The following is a 22,917-nucleotide window of genomic DNA, read 5'->3' as shown; positions in this document are numbered from 1 at the left end:
ACCCTGGCTCGAACAGAAGAGAGGCAGGCAGTCGGGCTGAACGACCCCCTCGACCGCCCGCTGTCTGGACCGGCTGATGGCCACCTTGGCCATGCCCAGGAGCAGTCCTACGAGGAGGCCTTCGGACCTACCCGCTCCCCTCCGCACAGGGTGCCCAAAGATCAGGAGAGTGGGACTGAAGTGCAACCAGAATTTGAGATGCAGCCCTTTAAATATTGGAACAGGGGCTGCAACCTCGCACATTCTATAAAAACATGGAACACGGACTCTTCCAGACCGCAGAAATTGCAGGCGGCCTGGGAGTTCGTGAACCGACTTAAAAACCGATTTGCCCCCTGCAATACCTCAACAGCGCTACAACTCTTTTAATAGGAGACAAAATTAACCAATTAAGTCAAATGCCCCCCAATCTGGGGGACACTCCAAACATTTTTCAACTGCCCTTTTTTTTTTGTTTGTTTTTTTAAAAACTTTTTTTGGGGGGTTTTTTGTGATTTTTTTGGGGGCAATAAAATCATAAATTTTTACAAGTGCCCCCTATAAAAGGGGAGGGCGACACTAAAAACCCAGCAATTAAAACAAATTAAACTTTAAAACATATAAAATCAAATTAAAATTTGGTTGCCGGGGGTAATAAAGCACTCCAGTCCCTCCGGTGCCCACCTCTCGCGGAAGGCCGCGAGCGTACCGGTGGACACCACGTGCTCCATCTCTAAGGACACCCTGGCCCGGATGTAGGCGCAGAAGAGAGGCAGGCAGTCAGGCTGAACGACCCCCTCAACCGCCCGCTGCCTGGACCAGCTGATGGCACCCTTGGCCGTGCCCAGGAGCAGTCCTACGAGGAGGCCCTCGGACCTACCCGCTCCCCTCCGCACAGCGTGCCCAAAGATCAGGAGTGTGGGACTGAAGTGCAACCAGAAATTGAGGAGCAGCCCCTTTAAATAATGGAACAGGGGCTGCAACCTCGCACACTCCATAAAAACATGGAACACGGACTCTTCCAGACCGCAGAAACTGCAGGTGGCCTGGGAGTCCGTGAACCGACTTAAAAACCGATTCGCCCCGTGCAATACCTCAACAGCGCTACAAACCTGTGTGCACACTCAGTCGGTTCACGGACTCCCAGGTGCATACATTACATCTCCCAAGACACAGGTTCATTATTCCAGTCATTGATGGAATTTGGCTATATAGGGAGTTAAAAGTTTCTGAGCAGAAAAGAATCGTTTAGTACAAAAAAGATAAGTCAATTGCTTGGAGCCAGATTCTGGGATGGGGGAGATGTGGGAGTTTCAATTGCAATCAGAAAAAAATAGCGAGAGCAAGAGCGTCTACAAAGGACTACGGTTGAAGTACAAATGTTTACTTACAGTATCCTGCTGTGAAGATAATGTATGGCATTTCCAGTTTCCCTTCCTTTCTCCTGAACTTTGTTCTGGAATGCCGCCCGTGCAGTCTCTTTCAGGTCCTCCTTCGTCTGCCCTCGTTGGTCTGCATGTGGTGCAAAAATCGACCCATACATGGACCCGTCTCTTAGGAGGACATTGTCCAGAATTTCAACTGCTGTGGATTGCCTGACAGCAGTGCTGTAGCAATTGTCTCGGGTTAAGGGATTGCCCTAAGCAAGAATTTTAAAATACGTCAGACACTTAGCGTTGCTGAAGCAACACGGTTTCAGTAGAAAATCAGACTTTCACAGGGCTAATGTGTTGGTGAGGCTGTCAATTTGCTTAGGCGGCATTTGCAGGAACGCCACGTGATAGAGGCCATGCCGAAGGGGGCAGGGCTAGTTAGGTAGGGCTGCATTGGTGCTACCTTACCTGGTCTGTCATTGTGTTGTGTCATTCTTATTCCTGTAGCATGGGTGATAAACTCTCACCTTCACTTTCATAGGTTACATGAAATTTACAGCACAGAAACAGGCCATTCGACCCAACTGGTCTGTGCCGGAGTTGTGTTCCACACGAGCCTCCTCCCACCCCGCTTCATCTATCCCATCAGCATAACCTTCTATTCCTTTCTTCCTTGTGTACTTATTTAGCTTCCCTTTAAATGCATCAAATGCTATTTGCCTCTACTGCTCCAAATGGTCGCATGTTCCATATTCTAACCACACTCTGGGTAAAGAAGTTTCTCCTGAATTCCTTATTGGATTTATTAGTGACTATCTTTTATTCTTGGCCCATAGTTTTGGGATTTCCCCACAAGCGGAAATACTTTCTCCATGTCTACCTTATCAAACCCCTTCATAAATTTACAGACCTCTATTAGGCCACTCCTTGGCCTTCTCTTTTCATCTCAGTGGTCCCACTCCTTCGCTGTGTTGGGGGCGTGCTGAGTTACTGCTTGTATACATACTGGATCCATATTTCCAGTTTAAGCAGAGTATGGAGATCACACTCTGTCTGACACCTCAGTAAGTGTTTAATCCACACGTTTAATCCTCAGCGTAACATCTTCTCACTATTAACGGTTGTGTGGTACACAGATATTTGATCATTATAGCTCAGGATCAGGAATTTGAGAGATAAATTATCGACAAATTGAATTGCAGCAAAACTTGAAATATAAGTCTGCCACAAATCTCAGGTCTAGGCTGGACGGGGCCTGGGGGGGAGGGGTCGCTCTGGCTGCCTGCCTCTCTTCCGCAGGCTTGTCCGTGCCCGGGTGGCCCTGGAGAAGGAACATGTAATGTCGACCGTCCGCTTGAGACCTTCCGCGACCGATGGGCACCGCAGGGACCGGAGGGTTGACTGGACACGGGTGATATTATTATTTAAGTTATAAGTTTCCTTTGCTTTGTGGTTTAGTCCTTTATTAGTTGTGTCCTCTAAAAGGGGGTACTTTTATTTGTTGTTACTTTGTTCGATGATATTGGGACAACCGAGTGTCTTCTTGTAGGTTCATTGGAAAAGGCTGATTTTGTAAGTCGGCAAACATTAATTGAATTCCAGATTGTGTTATGCAGTGAACACATTCAGAGCTTTATTTTCTCTACCTTTTTTAATAAATGTATTTTTCATTCCCCTTCCCCTCCTCATCTAGGGCATTCCGCCTACCCAATGGTCCCTGGTTAAGTCAGTAAGTAGACAGTCTGCTTTGAGGCCTCTGCTGATGCTGCTGCTGGGGAAATGGAGGTGGCGACGGGGACAGAGGTGGGGGCAGGGGACGGGGGTTGGGGACAGGGGACGGGGGTTGGGGACAGGGGTGGGGGCAGGGGACAGGGGTTGGGGAAGGGGAGTGGGGGGGGGGTGGAGATGGGGGTTGGGAATGGGGAGTGGGGGGGGGTGGGGACAGCAAAATTGTTTTAACAACCACATACACAGGTAACGGCTACTGTAGATAGATGCCTGACCTATCTTTGATGCCTGACCTAGATGTGTTCCTACGGTGGGATGATAGTTAACAGTCATTGGAGGTAATTCTGGCTTTGTGCGAAAGTGTAAAACCGGTGATACGAACATAGGAACAGGAATAGGCCATTCAACCCCCCCCCCCACCCCCTCCCGAGCCTGTTCTGCCCGATAGCAAATCGGCAGCCCGTTTTACTTCTCTCCCAATTTTTATTTCCATGGATTTCAACAAAATTCCCGACATTTGAATCTGAAAAAAAGGGTTAGTGGAAAAAACCGTAAAGAGTGAGAAATATCTTTACTTTGAGTCTCAGCTGCTTCAGTCTCCTCAGGTTTCCGAGAACGTGCAGCGTGTCAGGGAAGGAGAGAATGACATTGTCCGAAGCATCAAGAACACACAGCCCCAGGGAGCTGGAGAGAGGCAGCAGGCTGCGGATACGGTTACCCTGAATATACAGCTCGCAAAGTTGGGGGGCTTGCTGAGCGCCTTCCAGGGACTCCAACTGAAACGCATTGAAAGCACAAAGTAATCACCCTTTGATGGCAGCACCAGCACTGGACAGGGAGACATAGAATTGCACAGAATGACATTGAATTTACAGTACAGAAACAGGCCATTTGGACCAACTGGTCCATGTTCCAAATGAGCTACCCTCCTTACCTCACCTTATCAGCATTACCTTCTATTCCTTTCTCCCTCATTTATCCAGCTTCCCCTTAAATGCATCTATGCTCTTCGCCTCAACTATTCCTTGTGGTAACGGGTTCCACATTCTAAACACTCTCTGGGTAACAAAGTTTCTCCTGAATTCCTTTTTGGATATACTAGCGACTCTCTTATATTTATGCCCCTCGGCACAAACTGGAAAAGGGCAGCTTCAGCACTATTGTCAAGAAGTTCTTCCCCCGTGCCCAGAGTGATTACTGGATGGTCTGCCGGGTAGAGTAACAGAGTCAAAGCTCTGGAAGTCAAACAAGTGGCAGTTAGGGGGACCATAGGTTTCAATGCAAAGATGAGCTAGATGGGCTGAATGGCCTCCCTCATCGCACTTATCTGTGTGTGCCCCAAGTATGTTCAGTGTCAGGCACATTCAGGAGATGGGGAATGGGAGGTTAAGGAGAAAGACATTACAGAGACTTCTTTAGAATGCTAACCACCATCACTATGGCCGCTAAGTATTGCTATGTGGTTTTGTATCACAAAACAAGAAGTATTTCAGTTTTCACAAGGTGACTAGAAGGTGCTAGCTGACAGGAAGAGAATATTTTATTGAATAATGCATTGACGCATGCACAGATTGATGGTCACATGCAGCCCTCGAACACCTTGCCTAATTGGCCATTCTTCATGCCTATGCCTGTACAGTCAGCCTCACAGGCTACGATACCTTGGGCTGTATCACAGCCAAGCCCAATCCTGTTCTTAGCTGACACACAAGTCACTTTGCAACAGGAGCCAAGGGATAGCAATCAGAAGAAGACTGGCTGATTCTTTCACTCCCTCGCCTGGAGGGACTGAAGCCAACTGTAGCGCCCTCTGCTGCCATTGTGGCCAAGGGCAGGACTAGAACCTGGAATGTTTCCCAGACACAGTGCAATTACCCAATGCCCTCTCAGGTGCAGCCGTTAACATCCTGCTTCGTATTACACACACCACGTTTCTCCAATCACTCGAGCTTGTCGACCTGTACCTCGATTTTAGAGCGCTCAGCCTTGCTTTCAAAGCCTTCCCTGGCCTCGCCACTCCCTATATCTGTAACTTCTTCCAGTTCTACAACCCTCTGAGATCTCCGCGCTCCTCCAATTCTGGCCTCTTGCACATCCCCATCAACTTGCATTTATATAGCACCTTTAACGTAGGAAAACATCCCAGCACTGGTGATTAGCAAAACAAAATTTGACACCGAACCACAGAAGGAGATATTGGGACAGGTGACCAAAGGCTTGTTCAAAGAGGTCAGTTTTAAGGAGCATCTTAAAGGAGGATAGAGAGGAGAAGAAGGAATTCCAGAGCTTAAGGTCGAGGCAGCTGACGGTACGGCCACCAATGGTGGAGCGATGAAAATCAGGGATGCGCAAGAGGCCAGAATTGGAGGAGCGTAGATATTTCGGAGGATTGCAGGGCTGGAGGAGGCTAGAGAGCTCGGGAGTTGAGGCATTCCCTGGGCAGGAATGTCAGCCACAGACTTCTTTGCACAGCTTGATGGCATAATGATATGCCAGGCAGCTGGACGGGCAGTCACCGAAACGTTACCTTGTTGCCGCTGAGGTGCAACTCAGTCAGGCTGTTGAGAATGGATAGGTTGACAATACTCCTGATCCGGTTGTGCGAGAGGTCCAGAACTGCCAGCTTCTTGCAGCTTTCTAACCCCCGGAGAGTTTCAATAGCATTATAAGCCAGGTTCAAAACCATCAGGTGAGGTAAGGCACTGAGCCAGGAAATACTGCAACAAAACACACACACACACACAGACACACATAGAGAGAGAGAGAATAAACTTCAACACACGTATTTGAAGATTTACCAAGGGGGGGCTGATCAGTTCATTGGGAATTTTCAAGCATTGAGGGACAGAAATACGTCTTGCATTGGCCGCCTGTAATACGCCCAATATTCAATCGCATTGACTTCAATTAAAAGCCTGTAGACTTGGACTGAAGGCGGTAAGAAATTACACAGGTTTGAGATCATAAGAGGAAGAGAGTTAAGGGTAGAGTGCAGTAAGAAGAAACCTGATTTTGACACAGTAAACATCCAGGGAGGAGAAAGAGCGTGTAAGATGGCCTGCTTGGAGCAAGTAGAATTTCCTTTTAAGCCAACTGTGCAGAATGGTGCATTTACTGCCTTTATTGATCTGAGGGAAGGCAGGTATAACTGCAGACTGAAATCATTAGCTTGCCACACTACCCCAGCACAGGTCAGGCAGAGGCTGTTCATATATTCAGTCACCATTTTTACTGCTGTTTGAAACAATCCCTTTTTGTACTCTAATTCATTGAATTCATACAGCACAGAAGGAGGCCATTCGGCCCATCGTGCCTCTGCCAGCTCTTTGAAAGAGCTCTACAATTAGGCCCACAACCCTGATCTTTCCCCATAGCCCTGAAAATGCTTCCTTTTCATGTACTTATCCAATTCCCTCCTGAAAATGACTATTGAATCTGCATCCACCAGCCTTTCAGGCAGGACATTCCAGATCGCAACAACTCGCTGTGTAAAACCATTCTCCTCTGGTTCTCTTGCCAATTCCTTTAAATCTGTGCCCCTGGTTACTGATCCACCCTCCAGTGAAAACAGTTTTGCCATATTTATCTATCTTTTGTGTAATTCTTTGTAATACAATTTGAGAATAAAACCTTCCTTACATTCATTTATTCTACTTCATGTTTATAATTTAAGACCAAGTGGATTAACTGTAACAATCTGAGAAAAGAGATCACAACGTGGGAGAGAATGGCCTCTCAGCCCATCAATCCCTTCTGTAAACCCTTTGCCCAATTGCTTTCCAATTGGGAGTCGGAAGGCGGTGCCTCACGAGGATGGACATGTTGGGCGACCAATGGCGGGAGCGAGTGGGTGGGGTGGTTGAAGGCAGGAGGTCATGTGACCACAACTCCAGGAATATGTTGAACCAGAGTTGCCAACCATAGCCAGGCAGCAGGTTAAGTATCTTGGTCACCTCCAGAAAGTAGCAACGCCTTCGGGCAGGCGAGCAGCTGGAGGAGGGGAGTGGGGCCCTTGATGGAGGAAATGCCATTAAATAGCAGGTCCTTGAATTAACCAACGGCATCAACAACCAGCAGGCCGTGACACAACTGCAGTGTAGAATATGCCAATGAAAGAGCGACATTGGGTAGTCCCACGGACAACACCAGGGTTCAAGCCCCTGCCTTGAAGAGATGTAGAGAACAGTGACAGGAGCTCTGACAATTGCCGACTGATGATGATAATAATAATAATAACTTTTATTTATATAGCGCCTTTAACATAATAAAACATCCCAAGGCGCTTCACAACAATTTTACAACATGTGTTAGATATTTACCATTGAGGGAAAGAGAGAAAAAGCGGGAGAAGGACGTGTAAAAAGAGGTTAATGGCTCGGGTCTGAAGCGGCAGCCAAAATGCACACAGATAGACACAGGTGAAAAAACTTTTTTAAAAATTCAAATTATATTGTAAATAATACAATAAGGAGTATACAATAGTATAATCAGTATGATAAAGATTAATTATAATTAAACAAAATTAAATAATAATATACCATAATTATAAATTAAGTTAAAATTTGAAAATCAGCAATTGAAGCAAATTAAATCAGTTATTAGCTTTCTTTACAATTCATTCCCTGTCCAATGATTCAATTAATATGGAAGAACCAATCACCATCCTCCATCCTTGTGACGATGATGGTGAGTTTAAAACTAAGACGTTGCAATGTCCAAAAAATATAACATATGCATCATCCATGAGGTTATAACCTGTCATCATCAAACCAGTAACTTTAGAGCACAAACATGTGTCAGTTGTGGCTCAGTGTCTCACCTCTTACCATTACAACAGTGACTACACTCCAAAAGCACTTCATTGGCTGTAAAAGGCCGGTGGTCGTGAAAGGCGCTATATAAATCCAAGTCTTTCTTTCTTTCTCTGAGTCAGAAGGTTGTGGGTTCAAGTCCCTCTCCAGACACTTGAGCACAAAAATCTCGGCTGACATTCCAGCGCAGTACTGAGGGGGTGCCGCACTGTCGGAGGTGCCATCTTTCGGATGAAACGTTAAACAGAGGCCTCGTCTACTCTCTCAGGTGGACGTAAAAGATCCCATGGCACTATTTCGAAGAAGGGCACAGGAGTTATTCTTGGTGTCTTGGCCAATATTTATCCCTCAATCAACATCACTAAAAACAAATTATCTGGTCACTATCACATTGCTGTTTGTGGGAGCTTGCTGTGCACATATTGGCTGTCACGTTTCCCACATTACAACAGTGACTACACTTCAAAAAGTACATCATTCACTGTACTGCGCTTTGGGACATGGTTGTGAAAGGCGTGATATAAATGCAAGACTTTATTTTTTTTTATGGTAAGTCAGGTTGCTCAAATGCAACCCATCACTCCACTGGCTGCAGGAAGGGAATAGTCAGGGTAGGGATAATGAGAGGAAGCCAGTGGAAAGAGCAGGATAGGAGGCCCTCACAGAAAAATGAATGCTCATGAGCCCATAGTTATTCTGATAATTTACGGAAGATAAAACAGTTAAACTGGCACATACCTACGCAGAGAATTGAGTGACACATTCAGCTCATGCAGATTCACAAAGGGAGACAGGCTCTCACACTGCAGTTCTCCCAATTCATTTAAGGAGATGTTGATTTTTAGAATCCTACATGGTGAAGAGGATGAGGTGTGAGATTAATTTTCATACAAGTAATTGATGTTACACATCTTAAGTTCAATCATTCTGAAGGCTCAATTTATTTTGAGACTTTGCAAAGGAAAGGCCGGCCCAGAAAGCAGACTGAAATTAGGCCAGTTTATATCCACTGAGACTATTCAGTCACAATAACTAAGGCATGAGCATCACATAAACTATTAGATTGACATGTGTGTCAGTTGTGGCTCAGTGTCAATCTAAGTCAGAAGGTTGTGGGATCAAATCCCATTCCAGGGACTTGAGCACATATAATCCAGGCTGACACTCCAGTGCAATGCTGAGGGAGCGCTGCACTGTCGGAGGTGCCGTCTTTCGGATGAAACGTTAAACCGAGGCCCCGTCTGCTCTCTCAAGTGGACGTAAAAGATCCCATGGCACTATTTTGAAAAAAAGTAGGGGAGTTATCCCCGGTGTCCTGGCCAATATTTATCTCTCAATCAACATAAGAAAAAAACAGATTATCTGGTCATTATCACATTGCTGTTTGTGGAAGCTTGCTGTGCACAAATTGGCTGCCGTGTTTCCCACATTACAACAGTGACTACACTCCAAAAGTACTTCATTGGCTGTAAAGCATTTTGAGACATCTGGTGGTTATGAAAGGCGCTATATAAAATCTTTCTTTCTTATGGATTAACCTTACATTGAATTATTACTTAATAAATGGGTGAGTGTGAGGTTAAAATAAAAGCACAGATAAATAATTACACTCAGGACACCCTTCCATATTAACTGATAAATCAGACCCAGGATCATCCTTAACAAAAACATTCTGCAACTGGACTAAACAACGAGGACCCTGCCCCGCCTCTTGTCCCGATTGGTTAGCGGATAGATCCACTGCCTGATATGACACTTATCCAACTCTTTGAAAAGCAATTCATTAAAATGGCAAAATATCTTTCTTTATAACTATGGGGTACTAATGTTTCACACTCTACCTGTGGGCTCTCGATCCAAACGCAAAATCAAACACTTTCAGACGAGACATTTTCATGTCAAGAGAGAAGTGCGGCCCCTCGGTTTGGACATTCCAGACGAAAGGAATTACGGTCATTTCGGTGATACGGTCTTCAACGAACTGATGTTCAATCAGACTTCCAGCCATTCTCAACAAATCTTCAAACTTCTTGTCTTCTTACTGAAGGAAGAAACATGTCAACTCCTGGTTATTTATTTCACCAGTGATTGAAAGCCAGATAACAGGCTCCTCGGTGGCTCAGTGGGTTAATGCAGTGGGATCCGCCTCTGATTCTTCTAGACCAGGAAGACCCTGGTTGTATCTGAGTTTGCTGATCTTAGCTAGGTGGTAGTGAGCGTGCTACAACTGGTTTCAGTGGCCTTGGGCTACAGATGTAGTGTTGCCAACCCTCCAGCATTGTCCTGGAGTCTCCAGGAATTGACCTCCAGGACACTGCTGCGAGCAACCCAGGAGAAAAATCACAGGCCCATTAAAAATATAGTTTAAAAAAAAAATTCATTGAACACTTTTGCTTACGCGTTATAAAAATATTGGACAAGGGAAATGACTGCCAGTCAAGAATCATCCAATTGGGTAAGGAAGAGTCTATTTGCTTTCCAATTGGTGTGCGAAGGCGGGGTGCCGCGAGTGTGGACATGTGGGGTGAACAATGGCGGGGGTGCAGGGGGCAGGGCGGTTGGAGACGGGCAGTCATTTCATAACACCTCCAGGTATATGTCCAATCAAGGTTGGCAACCCTAAACAGCGGAGAAATGATCAGCATGTGTGCCCGGTCTGAATCAGTATTCAGCTGGGGCAAACAGGTCCAGACTCACCTGTGATACCCCCACAGCGAGCTCGGTATAGGGTTCTGCATGATGAATGTCAATTTGGATGAGGTGCTGGAGAATGGTCAGTGACTGTGCAAGTCCCAGCAGATTGGAAAACTGCAAATGTAACGCCCCTATTTAAAAAAGGAGACAGACAAAAAGCAGAAACTATAGATCAGTTAGCCTAACATCTGTGGTTGGGAAAATGCTGGAGTCCATTATTAAAAAAGCAATAGCAAGACATTTGGAAAAGCAAAATTCGGTCAGGCAGAGTCAGCATGGATTTATGAAAGGGAAGTCATGTTTGACAAATTTGCTGGAATTCTTTGAGGATGTAACAAACAGGGTGGATAAAGGGGAACCAGTGGATGTGGTGTATTTGGACTTCCAGAAGGCATCTGACAAGCTGCCACATAAAAGGTTACTGCACAAGATAAAAGTTCACGGAGTTGGGGGTAATATATTAGCATGGATACAGGATTGGCTAACAGAAAACAGAGAGTCGGGATAAATGGTTCATTCTCTGGTTGGCAACCAGTAACTATTGGGGTGCCGCAGGGATCTGTACTGGGACCCCAACTATTTACAGTCTATATTAACGATTTGGAAGAAGGCATTGAGTGTAACGTAGCTAAGTTTGTTGATGATACAAAGATGGGAGGAAAAGCAATGTGTGAGGAGGACACAAAAAATCTGCAAAAGGACATAGACATGCTAAGTGAGTGGACAAAAAATTGGCAGATGGAATATAATGTTGGAAAATGTGAGGTCATGCACTTTGGCAGAAAAAATCAAAGAGCAAGTTATTATTTAAATGGAGAAAGATTGCAAAGTACTGCAGTACAGCGGGACCTGGGGGTACTTGTGCATGAAACACAAAAGGATAGTGTTGTGTATGGAGAAAGAGTCAGACTGAACTCTGTGAGGTCAAAGTAATGTGTGACCTTAGTCTTTTATTGCAGGTCTCCAGAGTGCCTCTCCAACCTGTGAAGCCTTCTTAAATACCTGTGCTCCCACGGTTTGGAGGGCCAAAACCATAAACTTAGCGGCGTCTCCCTGGGTACATTGCTTAACTGCGAGCATGTATTACATCTGTGCACGCAGGACTCTAAGATCGCATTGATACCGGGCCACCACACGTGGGATCTGGCTATCACTTTCATCATTACGATGCCTGGGTGGGTACTGTGGAGGTCATTGATGAAGGTTTCTCTGCCCTTCTTAGGGACCACTACACGATTGCCCCACAGAAGGCAGTCTGCCTGTATAGACATTTCAACTTTGCGCTGCTGGAACGGCTTTATCGCTTCCTGCATTTCCACTGGGACATTGGACCAGCTCCTGTGAAGCACACAGCTTTTGACTAGAGATAATAAGGGGTCCTGGCTTGTCCAGGTTTTGATCTGCCGGGCAGTGACGGGTAAATGCTCACTCTCAAATGCTTCCATAACCATGGCTAGATCTGCGGGCTGCGCCATTTTCACCCCCGTGGTGGGCAATGGCAGCCTACTGAGAACATCGGTGCAGTTTTCTGTGCCTGGCCTGTGGCGGATGGCGTAGTTGTATGCGGACAACGTGAGCGCCCATCTCTGGATGCGGGCCGATGCGTTGGTATTTATCCCTATACTCTCGGAGAATAGGGATATAAATGGCTTATGGTCAGTTTCCAATTCGAATTTTAGCCCAAACAGGTATTGATGCATTTTCTTTACCCCATAGACACACGCTAACACTTCTTTCTCAATCATGCTGTAGGCTCTCTCGGCCTTAGACAGACTCCTGGATGCATAAGCAACTGGTTGCAGTTTCCCGAAATCATTAGCTTGTTGCAATACAGAACCGATGCCATATGACGACGCATCACATGCTAGTACCAAACGCTTACATGGATCATACAACACAAACAATTTGTTCAAGCATAACAATTTTCTCGCTTTTACAAAGGCATTTTCTTGGCATTTGCCCCAAACCCATTCTCCCCCTTTTCGTAGTAAGACATGCAGTGGCTCTAACAGTGTGCTGAGACCCGGTAAGAAGTTACCAAAGTAGTTCAAGAGTCCCAGAAACGACCGCAGCTCCGTCACGTTCTGTGGCCTCGGTGTGTTCTCGATTGTCTCTGTCTTCGCGTTGGTAGGTCTTATGCCGTCCGCTGCAATCCTCCTTCCCAGGAATTCCACTTCAGGTGCCTGGAAAATATACTTCGAGCATTTTAACCTGAGCCCCACGTAGTTGAGTCGCCTAAGAACCTCCTCCAGGTTCTGCAGTGCTCAACTGTGTTCCGACCTGTGACCAAGATGTCGTCCTGGAAGACCATGGTGTGCGGGACTGACTTCAGTAAGCTTTCCATGTTTCTCTGGAATATCGCTGCCGCTGATCGGATTCCAAACGGGCATCTGTTCTAAACAAAAAGACCTTTGTGTGTGTTGATGCAGATGAGGGCCTTCGATGATTCCTCCAGTTCCTGCGTCATGTAGGCTGAAGTCAGATCCAGCTTCGTGAACGTCTTTCCTCCCGCCAGCGTTGCAAAGAGGTCGTCGGCTTTTGGTAGTGGGTATTGGCCCTGCAGGAAGAAACGATTGATAGTTATTTTGTAATCGCCATAGATTCTGACGGTGCCGTCTCCCTTGAGGACTGGGACAATAGGACTAGCCCACTCGCTGAACTCGATCAGTGAAATGATGCCCTCTCATTGCAGCCGGTCTAGCTCGATCTCTACCCTTTCTCTCATCATGTACGGTACTGTTCTCGCCTTGTGATGGATGGGTCATGCCCTCGGAATTATGTGGATCTGCACTTTTGCTCCTTGGAATTTCCCGATGCCTGGTTGGAACAGCGAAGGAAATCTGTTTAAAACCTGGGCACACGAAGTGTCGTCAGCGGGCGATAGCGCTCGGACGTTGTCCCAGTTCCAGCATATGTTTCCCAGCCAGCTCCTGCCGAGCAGCGTGGGACCATCGCCCGGTATCACCCAGAGTGGTAGCTTGTGCACCATTCCATCGTAGGAGACCTTTACAGTAGCACAGCCGATTACAGGAATCAGTTCTTTAATGTAAGTTCTTAATCTCGTGCGTACTGGAGTTCGGACTGGCCTTGAGGCTTGGCTCCATCACAACCTTTCGAAAGTCTTTTTGTCCATGATGGACTGGCTCGCGCCCGTGTCCAGCTCCATTGACACCGGGAGTCCATTTAGTTCAACATTCAGCATTATCGGGGGACAATTTGTGGTGAATGTGTGCACCCCATGTACCTCCGCCTCCTCTATCTGAGGCTCTGGTTCGTAATGATCCTCTGTGGTCTGTCCTCCTCGGCAACATAGTGGTTTGCAGGTTTAACAGGCTTAGCAGCTCACCTGCACACTTGTTGGAGGTGTTCCATTGTTCCACAGCCCTTGCAAACGTATCCTTTGTATCGGCATGAATGGAAACGATGATCACCCCCACAGCGCCAACAAGGTGTTAATGGCCTTGCATTCATCACCCTTTATGGTGGACTCTGAGACATCTGCGGACGTGTAGCTGCAGGTATGTGTGACCTGCCCTGTACGTTACGATTCAAAAACAACATTACTTTGTTCACAGTACTTGTAGCAGCACTTGTGTGCTGAGAGATTTGCTTAGTATTGTCACTGGTGGCAATGAACACTATGACCTTACTCAAGGTTGGGGTCTCTACAGTCAAAAGCTTGCAAAGTATGGTTTCGTGGCCAATGCCAAGTACGAAAAAGTCTCTTAGCATGTGCTCCAAATGTCCTTCAAATTCGCAATGTCCTGCAAGGCGTCTCAGCTCGGCGACTTAACTTGCCACTTCCTGGTCTTCAGACCTTTTGTGGATGTAGAACCGGTACCTCGCCATCAGAACGCTTTCCTTCGGGTTCAAATGCTCTCGGACCAGTGTGCACAAATCGTCGTACGATTTCTCCGTGGGTTTTGCTGGAGTGAGCAGATTCTTCATGAGGCCATACGTTGGTGCCCCACAGATGGTGAGGAGGATCGTTCTATGTTTGGCAGCGCTCTCTTCCCCATCTAGCTCGTTGGCCACGAAGTATTAGTCGAGTCTCTCCACAAAAGTTTCCCAATCATCTCCCTCCGAAAATTTCTACAGGATGCCCACTGTTCTCTGCATCTTTGGTTTCACTATCTTTATCTCATCGCCAGTTGTTGTGTAATGAGAAAGAGTCAGACTGAACACTGTGAGCTCAAAGTAAAGTGTGACCTTAGCCTTTTATTGCAGATCTCCAGAGTGCCTCTCCAACCTGTGAAGCCTTCTTAAATACCTATGCACCCAAGGGATTATGGGATCGCTTGAAACTCCGGGGAATGAGCCCTCTGGTGGCTGTAGAGAGTAAATACACGTCCACATATATAACAGATAGTATGCAGATACAGCAAGTGATCAGGAAGGCCAATGGAATCTTGGCCTTTATTGCAAAGGGGATGCAGTATAAAAGCAGGGAAGTCCTGCTACAGTTATACAGGCCACACCTGGAATACTGCGTTCAGTTTTGGTTTCCATATTTACGAAAGGACATACTGCTTTGGAAGCAGTTCAGAGAAGGTTCACTAGGTTGATTCCGGAGATGAGGGGGTTGACCTATGAGGAAAGGTTGAGTAGGTTGGGCCTCTACTCATTGGAATTCAGAAGAATGAGAGGTGAACTTATCGAAACGTATAAAGGTTATGAGGGGGCTTGACATGGTGGATGCAGAGAGGATGTTTCCACTGATGGGGGAGACTAGAACTAGAGGGAACGATCTTAAAATAAGGGCCGCCATTTAAAACAGAGATGAGGAGAAATTTCTTCTCTCAGAGGGTTGTAAATCTATGGAATTCGCTGCCTCAGAAAGATGTGGAAGCTGGGACATTGAATAAATTTAAGACAGAAATAGACAGTTCCTTAAACCATAAGGGGATAAGGGGTTATGGGGAGCGGGCAGGGAAGTGGAGCTGAGTCCATGATCAGATCAGCCATGATCTTATTGAATGGCGGAGCAGGCTCGAGGGGCTGTAAGGCTTACTCCTGCTCCTATTTCTTATGTTCTTATACCCCAACTCAAGTCGGTATATTCATGGAGAGAGAGGAGAAAATTGGGATAAAAGGCAAAGAATGTCTAATCAGCAGAGTCCAGCCAGTGCATCAGTATTTTTGAGCCACTTGCACTGAAAAATGCCTTATTTTGAACTTCAAAGTACGGCCTTCTGCTGTGATCAGAATCCCTCAAAGATGAATCATTGCTATGGGACCTAATTGACATAGTTTTCCTTTTCTGTATACAATTGAGTAGATTGGGCCTATACTCTGGAGTTTAGAAGAATGAGAGGTGATCTCTTGAAACATATAAGATTGTGAGGGGGATAGACCGGGTAAATGCTGAGAGGCTGCTTCCCCTGGCTGGAGAGTCTAGAACGAGGAATCACAGTCTCTGGATAAGGAGTTGGCCATTTAAGACCAGGATGAGGAGGAATTTCTTCACTTAGAGGGTTGTGTATCTTTGGAATGCTCTACCCCAAAGGGCTGAGGACGCTGAGTCGTTGAGTATATTCAAGACTGAGATCGATATATTTTTGGACTCGGGCGGGAAAGTGGTGTTGAAGTCAAAGAATAGCCATGATTGTATTGAATGGCGGAGCAGGCTCAATGCGCGTGATGGCCTACTCCTGCATGTGTTCTTATGATAATGTCATTTATATGCTTGCATTTTTCCAAAAGACTTTGGGCTGAAATTTGCCCCTTTTTTGCATCCTGTTAGCGCCGCTGGGGGTGGGTGACGGTGGTGCCTGGGGTGAAACTGCCCCCGATATTTTGGGGACGATTTGGAGTTTGCGTCATGCCTCCTGATTTGCGGCCTGGGGCCGGCGCACACCCAGGTCATCGCGTGCCTGCTGAGCCCTCACCGCCCCACGCCAACCCCTTTGCGCCCCGCGGGGAAAATTGCCAGCTTCGCGGGGCACTGGTATTGGCTCGGGGCGCTCCTTACGTGCTGCCATTTTTCTTGGCCGACGACTTTTCTGTCGACCCGACAACGGCGGCACTCGTCGCGACCGGACCACCATCGTGCAGCCCAACACTCCGCTTTGCGTGCCATGCCGCCGGCTCAGTCGAGATTGTCCCTTTTGACCCAGTGTGGCAACCAAAGGGCTATGCAGAGTCCGCAGCAGCCATCCCCTTTAAATGAGGGTGAAAGACACTTTGGGATGTTCTGAGGTCTTGAAAGGCGCTATATAAATGCCAGTCTTTCTTTTCCTTTCTCATGTACTTTTCTAACTTCTCCTTATGCTCGTCGCCACAACTACTCCTTGTGGTAGAGAGTTCCATAATAAGAACATAAGAGATAGGAGCAGGAGTAGGCCACACGGCCCCTCGAGCCTGCTCTGCCATTTAATACGATCATGGCTGATCCGATCATGGACTCAGGTCCACTTCCCTGCCCGCTCTCCATAACCCCTTAATCCCTTATCGGTTAAGATACAACTGTCTATTTCAGTCTTAAATTTATTCAATGTCCCAGCTTCCACAGCTCTCTGAGGCAGCGAATTCCACAGATTTACAACCCTCAGAGAAGAAATTTCTCCACATCTCAGTTTTAAATGGGCGGCCCCTTATTCTAAGCCCTCTCGTTCTAGTCTCCCCCATCAGTGGGAGCACCCTCTCTGCATCCACCTTGTCAAGCCCCCTCATAATCTTATACATTTCGATCAGATCACCTCTCATTCTGAATTCGAATGTGTAGAGGCCCAACCTACTCAACCATTCCTCATAAGTCAACCCCCTCATCTCCGGAATCAACCTAGTGAACCTTCTCTGAACTGCTTCCAAAGCAAGTATATCCTTTCGTAAATGTGGAAACCAAAACTGCATGCACTATTCCAGGTGTGGCCTCACCAATACCCTGTATAACTGTAGCAAGACTTCCCTGCTTTTATACTCTATCCCCTTTGCAATAAAGGCCAAGATTCCATTGGCCTTCCTGATCACTTGCTGTAGCTGCATACTATCCTTTTGTGTTTCATGCACAAGTATCCCCAGGTCCACTTTGCAATCTTTCTCCATTTAAATAATAACTTGCTCTGTGATTTTTTTTTCTGCCAAAGTGCATAACCTCACACTCAACATTATACTCCATCTGCCAAATTTTTGCCCACTCATTTAGCCTGTCTGTAAAGTCCTGTCCCCTCAGTACAGATTCACACGAGGCATGTAGTGAAGTCAAGGTCACTCTGGACCTGCACCTTTTATTTCACAGCTCTGGGATGCTGCACTTGCCTGAGACCTGTGCTTATATACCTGTCTCTTGCAAGTGCACCCCTGGTGGTAAGGTATGCTGGTGGTTACAGGTCATATCTTATTACAGTCATGTATAGCATGTTAGGATAGAGTTATATATAATAATGTAAGATACATGACATCATCCTCCCCCAAGGTCTTATTGTCTTTATAGGTTCAGTCTCTCAGGTGGTCTACGCTCTCGCGTGGAGCGACTGAGTTGTGGTTCAGTTGTTTGCCTTGGTGTCTGTTTTTCTTTGGGTGTGGTTGCTGGTATCTCGCCTGGGCTGTCTGTTTCGATTGGTGTGATTGTTGTAGACTCGCCTGGGCTGTCTGTTGGGATTGCCCTTTCCTCAGGTTGTTCCCTCTGTCTGTCCACCAGGTGTGGTGCGAGTTCCACATTGTAGTCTGCCTCTGGTTCCGCAGCGCTGTTGGTAAATCTGCTTTTGACTTGGTCTACATGCCTCCGGCAGGTTTTGCCATTGTCCATTTGTACTACCTGTAGCCTGTTTCCTTCCTTGCCCATTACTGTCCCTGCAAGCCATTTGGGACCCCTGCCACAGTTTAGTACAAACACTTTGTCCCCTATCTCATTCCATCTCCCCCTCGAATTTCTGTCATGGTACTCAGTCAGCTTACGGCGCTTTGCCTCAACGATTTCGTGCATGTCTGGGAGGATTAATGAGAGCCTTGTTTTTAAAGTCCTTTTCATCAACAGTTGCGCGGGGGGATCCCAGTCAGTGAGTGCGGACGAGATCTGTATGCCAACAGCCTTGTTTAATGATTTGCACTACTCTCTCCGCCTGGCCGTTGGAGGCCGGCTTGAACGGTGCTGTCTTGACGTGATTTATGCCGTGGTCAATTATAAAGCCTTGGAATTCTGCGCTGGTGAAGCACGGACCATTGTCACTGACCAATATGTCAGGGATTCCGTGCGTTGCAAACATGGTTGCGAGGCTCTCCACAGTGGTGGAGGTTGTGCTCGAGTTTAAAATGGTGCATTTGATCCACTTTGAAAATGCATCTACAACTACGAGGAACATTTTTCCCATGAATGGGCCCGCATAGTCCACGTGCACCCGCGACCACGGTTTGGTAGGCCAGGGCCAGGGGCTCAGTGGAGCCTCCCTGGGGGCATTGCTGAGTTGGGCACAAATGGTGCACCTTCGGACGCAGAGCTCCAAGTCCGCGTCAATACCAGGCCACCAGACGTGGGATCTGGCTATGGCCTTCATGATAACGATCCCCGGGTGCTCGCGGTGGAGCTCCCGGACAAATGCCTCTCTGCCTCGCAGAGGCATGACTACTCGGCTGCCCCACATCAGGCAGTCTGCCTGTAGTGATAGCTCATGCATGCGCCTGTGAAAGGGTTTTAATTCCTCGGGGCAGACATCACGAGCCTCTGCCCAGTCACCGGTTAGGACACATCTTTTTACTGGCCGTCCAGGCTCTGACTTGGCGAGCCGTCATGGGCAAACCTGTGGACTCAAAGGCATTGATTGCCATGACTATCTCACAGTCCTGTTCGTCAGACCATTCCGTGGTCGCCAGGGGTAGCCTGCTGAGCGCGTTGGCACAGTTGTCTGTGCCTGATGGTATCGTCGTAGGACGTCAGCATGATTGCCCACCATTGAATTCGTGCCGAGGCGTTGGCATTTATTGCCTTGCTCTCAGATAGGAGGGACGTGAGGGGCTTGTGGTCGGTTTCTAACGCGAACTTGGCCCCGAAAAGGTATTGGTGCATCTTTTTGACACCATACACGCACGCGAGCGCCTCCTTCTCTACCATTCCGTACCCGCGCTCCGCCCGCGAAAGTGACCTGGAGGCATAAGCTATGGGTTGTAATTTGCCCGCACTATTGACATGTTGCAAAACGCACCCGATCCCATACGCTGATGCATCGCATATGAGAACTAGCTTTTTACCTGGGTCAAAGAAAGTCAAAACACTGTTGGAACACAGAAGGTTGCGTGCCTTATTGAAGGTGTGTTCCTGGGTGTCCCCCCAAAACCAATCGCACCCCTTCCTGAGTAGCACGTGGAGAGGCTCCAGCAGCGTGCTTAAGTTCTGCATAAAGTTCACAAAGTAATTGAGTAGCCCGAGAAAGGCGCGCAGTTCTGAGACATTCCGGGGCCTGGGTGCCAGGCGAATTGCTTCTGTTTTGGACTCTGTTGGGCGGATTCCATCAGCGGCAATCCTTTTGCCCAAAAATTCAACCTCGGGTGCGAGAAACAGGCACTTGGATTTCTTGACTCGTAGGCCTACCCGATCCAACCGCTTTAGTACTTCCTCCAAATTACGGAGACGGGAGTCGGTGTCCCTGCTCGTGATAAGTATGTCGTCTTGAAATACAACCGTCCCCGGGATGGACTTGAGCAGACTCTCCATGTTGCGCTGGAATATGGCAGCTGCCGACCTGATGCCAAATGGGCATCGATTGTACATGAAAAGGCCTCGATGTGTGTTGATGGTGGTGAGTAGCTTGGATTCCTCGGTCAATTCTTGCGTCATATACGCAGATGTAAGGTCTAATTTTGAGAAAAGTTTACCTCCAGCCAATGTGGCAAATAAATCCTCCGCTCTGGGTAGCGGGTACTGGTCCTGTAGGGAGACTCTGTTTATGGTAGATTTGTAGTCCCCACAGATTCGTACGGATCCATCAGGCTTCATGACTGGGACGATGGGACTTGCCCAGTCGCTAAATTCCACAGGTGATATAATGCCTTCCCGCAGAAGCCTGTTTAGTTCGTGTTCAATCTTTTCCCTCATCACATAGGGTACAGCTCTGGCATTGTGATGGACCGGTCTAGCATCCTGTGTGATGTATATTTTGACTTTGGCCCCTTTGAAAGTACCCACACTTGGCTGAAAGAAATGTTCAAATCGCTTTATAACTGTTGAGCAGGAGGTCCATTTCTCTAATGACATGGCATGGACATCATCCCATTTCCAGTTTATTTTTGCCAGCCAGCTTCTCCCCAGCAGTGCTGGGGGGTCTCCGGGGACAATCCACAAGGGAAGTTGGTTCGCTGTCCCTTTGTGTGTGACAGAGAGCATGGCGCTGCCGAGGACTGGTACGATTTCTTTGGTATAGGTCCTTAGTTTGGTGTCGACCCTTGTGAGTTTTGGTCTGTCTCTTTTATGCGGCCACAGTTGTTCAAATTGTTGAGCGCCCATGAGAGATTGACTCGCTCCTGTATCCAGCTCAATGTTGACAGTTATCCCGTTGAGTAGGACCCTCATCATTATAGGAGGCGTCCTGTTGTAGGAGCAGTGGCCATTGATCGTGTTGACCCGCTGTACATCGGTGTCCCGGGTACTGTCCCCACCGTCTTCTGGTCCGCTTTCCGACCCATCCGATTCGTATACCGCCGGGCCAAATGCCCTGTATATTCACAGTTCCTGCAAACAGCCTGCTGAAATTAACATTCCCTTGACGAGTGCCCACCCCACACCTCCAGCACAGACTGCTTGCAAAGAATGAGCTGTGTCTGACTGATCTCTCTTGAGCTTCTCTCAGTTTGTAGTTGATTGCTCGCATTGTGGGTTGATGAGGTGTGAACGGCCGTTCCTGTGGCCCTTGATGGCTTCTGTTGCCACTGCTTGCTGTTGAAAGCCTGTTCTGCCGGTTTTATCTGTGTGTGGGGGTAGCAGCTTTTCTAATGCTGTGAACTCCTTGTTCCATTATTTTGTTAGTTGTCGTACCTGCATTGTAAATCAACCTTGTTTCTTCTTCCCCTACCAAGAATGTCTGTGCAACCAGTACTGCTGCCTCTAAGGTCAGGTTCTTGGTCTCTATGAGCTTTCGGAATATGCCTGCGTGGCCTATTCCTTCAATGAAAAAGTCTCTCAGCATTTCTCTCCTCAGTTCATCGGAGAACTCACATAAACTTACCAACCTCCGAAGTTCCGCCACGAAGTCGGGTATGCTCTGGCCCACACAGCGTCTGTAGTTGTAGAACCTGTGTCTGGCCATGTGTAGGCTGCTCGCTAGCTTCAGGTTTTCTCTTACCAGTGTGCTCAATTCTTCAAACGACTTGCTTGCTGGTTTCTCAGGTGCCAACAGATCCTTCATTAAAGCGTATGTTTTCGAGCCACAGCTGGTCAAGAGATGGGCTCTTCTCTTGTCTGCTGTATTGTCGCCTAACCAGTCTTTGGTTACAAAGTTTTGCTGGAGCCTTTCTATAAAATCCTCCCAATTGTCTCCCGCATTGTACTTTTCATCTGACCCGTTGTTCGCCATTCTGTGGATTCTGTAATCCCGTAACCCGTCGCCACTGTAAAGTCCTGTCCCCTCAGTACAGATTCACACGAGGCATGTAGTGAAGTCAAGGTCACTCTGGACCTGCACCTTTTATTTCACAGCTCTGGAATGCTGCACTTGCCTGAGACCTGTCCTTAGATACCTGTCTCTTGCAAGTGCACCCCTGGTGGTAAGGTATGCTGGTGGTTACAGGTCATATCTTATTACAGTCATGTATAACATGTTGGGATACAGTTATAAATAATAATGTAAGATACATGACACTGTCTATGTCCTTTTGCAGATTTTTTGTGTCCTCCTCACACATTCTTTTCCTCCCATCTTTGTATCGTCAGCAAACTTGGCTACATTACACTTGGTCCCTTCCTCCAAGTTGTTAATATAGATTGTAAATAGTTGGGGTCCCAGCACTGATCCCTGCAGCGCCCCACTAGTTACTGATTGCCAACCCGAGAATGAACCATTTATCCTGACTCTCCAGAATCCCGACATCCTGACCATTCTCTGGGTAAAGAAGTTGCTCCTGAATCTCTTGTTGTATCCAATAGAGAATTCAGAAGGAACTTCTTTACCCAGAGAGTGGTTAGAATGTGGAACCACAGAAATAATAAATTCCATAATTAACAAGCCCCCCCCCACCCCAAAACATAGGAAACTAAACAATTGATAGTTTTTTGTTAAGTGTATTCACCTTTTACAAAAGCAAAACATTTACCTTTTCGTTGGCTTCACATTTCATTCACTCGCCGTTGCCACAACAGTGCCCAGGACAGCTAACAACGCTTACTGGGAATTGTAGTTTTCCTTTAA

At 47.2% G+C, this 22,917-nt stretch overlaps 1 protein-coding gene across 4 annotated transcripts in view; it reads right to left on the bottom strand.

Moving 5' to 3' along the window:
- LOC139277948 (uncharacterized) overlaps positions 1-22,877 on the bottom strand; it is a 53,877-nt gene extending 31,000 nt beyond the window's left edge. For 3 of the 4 annotated variants that reach the window (XM_070896579.1, XM_070896577.1, XM_070896580.1), the window contains exons 1-6: positions 22,823-22,877; positions 9,733-9,932; positions 8,630-8,740; positions 5,608-5,797; positions 3,656-3,856; positions 1,371-1,618 (exon numbers count right to left, since the gene is read on the bottom strand). In XM_070896579.1, the coding sequence (XP_070752680.1) occupies positions 1,371-1,618; positions 3,656-3,856; positions 5,608-5,797; positions 8,630-8,740; positions 9,733-9,899 (917 nt within the window). In that variant the 5' untranslated portion in view covers positions 9,900-9,932; positions 22,823-22,877. Of the gene's footprint in view, positions 1-1,370; positions 1,619-3,655; positions 3,857-5,607; positions 5,798-8,629; positions 8,741-9,732; positions 9,933-10,588; positions 10,669-22,822 lie in introns of those variants that run through there. The other variant, XM_070896578.1, reaches the window with a different exon arrangement.
- Positions 22,878-22,917: the final 40 nt, after the last annotated feature.

The sequence above is a fragment of the Pristiophorus japonicus genome, chromosome 13 (assembly GCF_044704955.1).
Source record: "Pristiophorus japonicus isolate sPriJap1 chromosome 13, sPriJap1.hap1, whole genome shotgun sequence".
NCBI lineage: Eukaryota > Metazoa > Chordata > Chondrichthyes > Pristiophoridae > Pristiophorus > Pristiophorus japonicus.
Note: the sequence above shows the minus strand (reverse complement) of the source record. Positions and strands in the feature narration are given on the sequence as shown.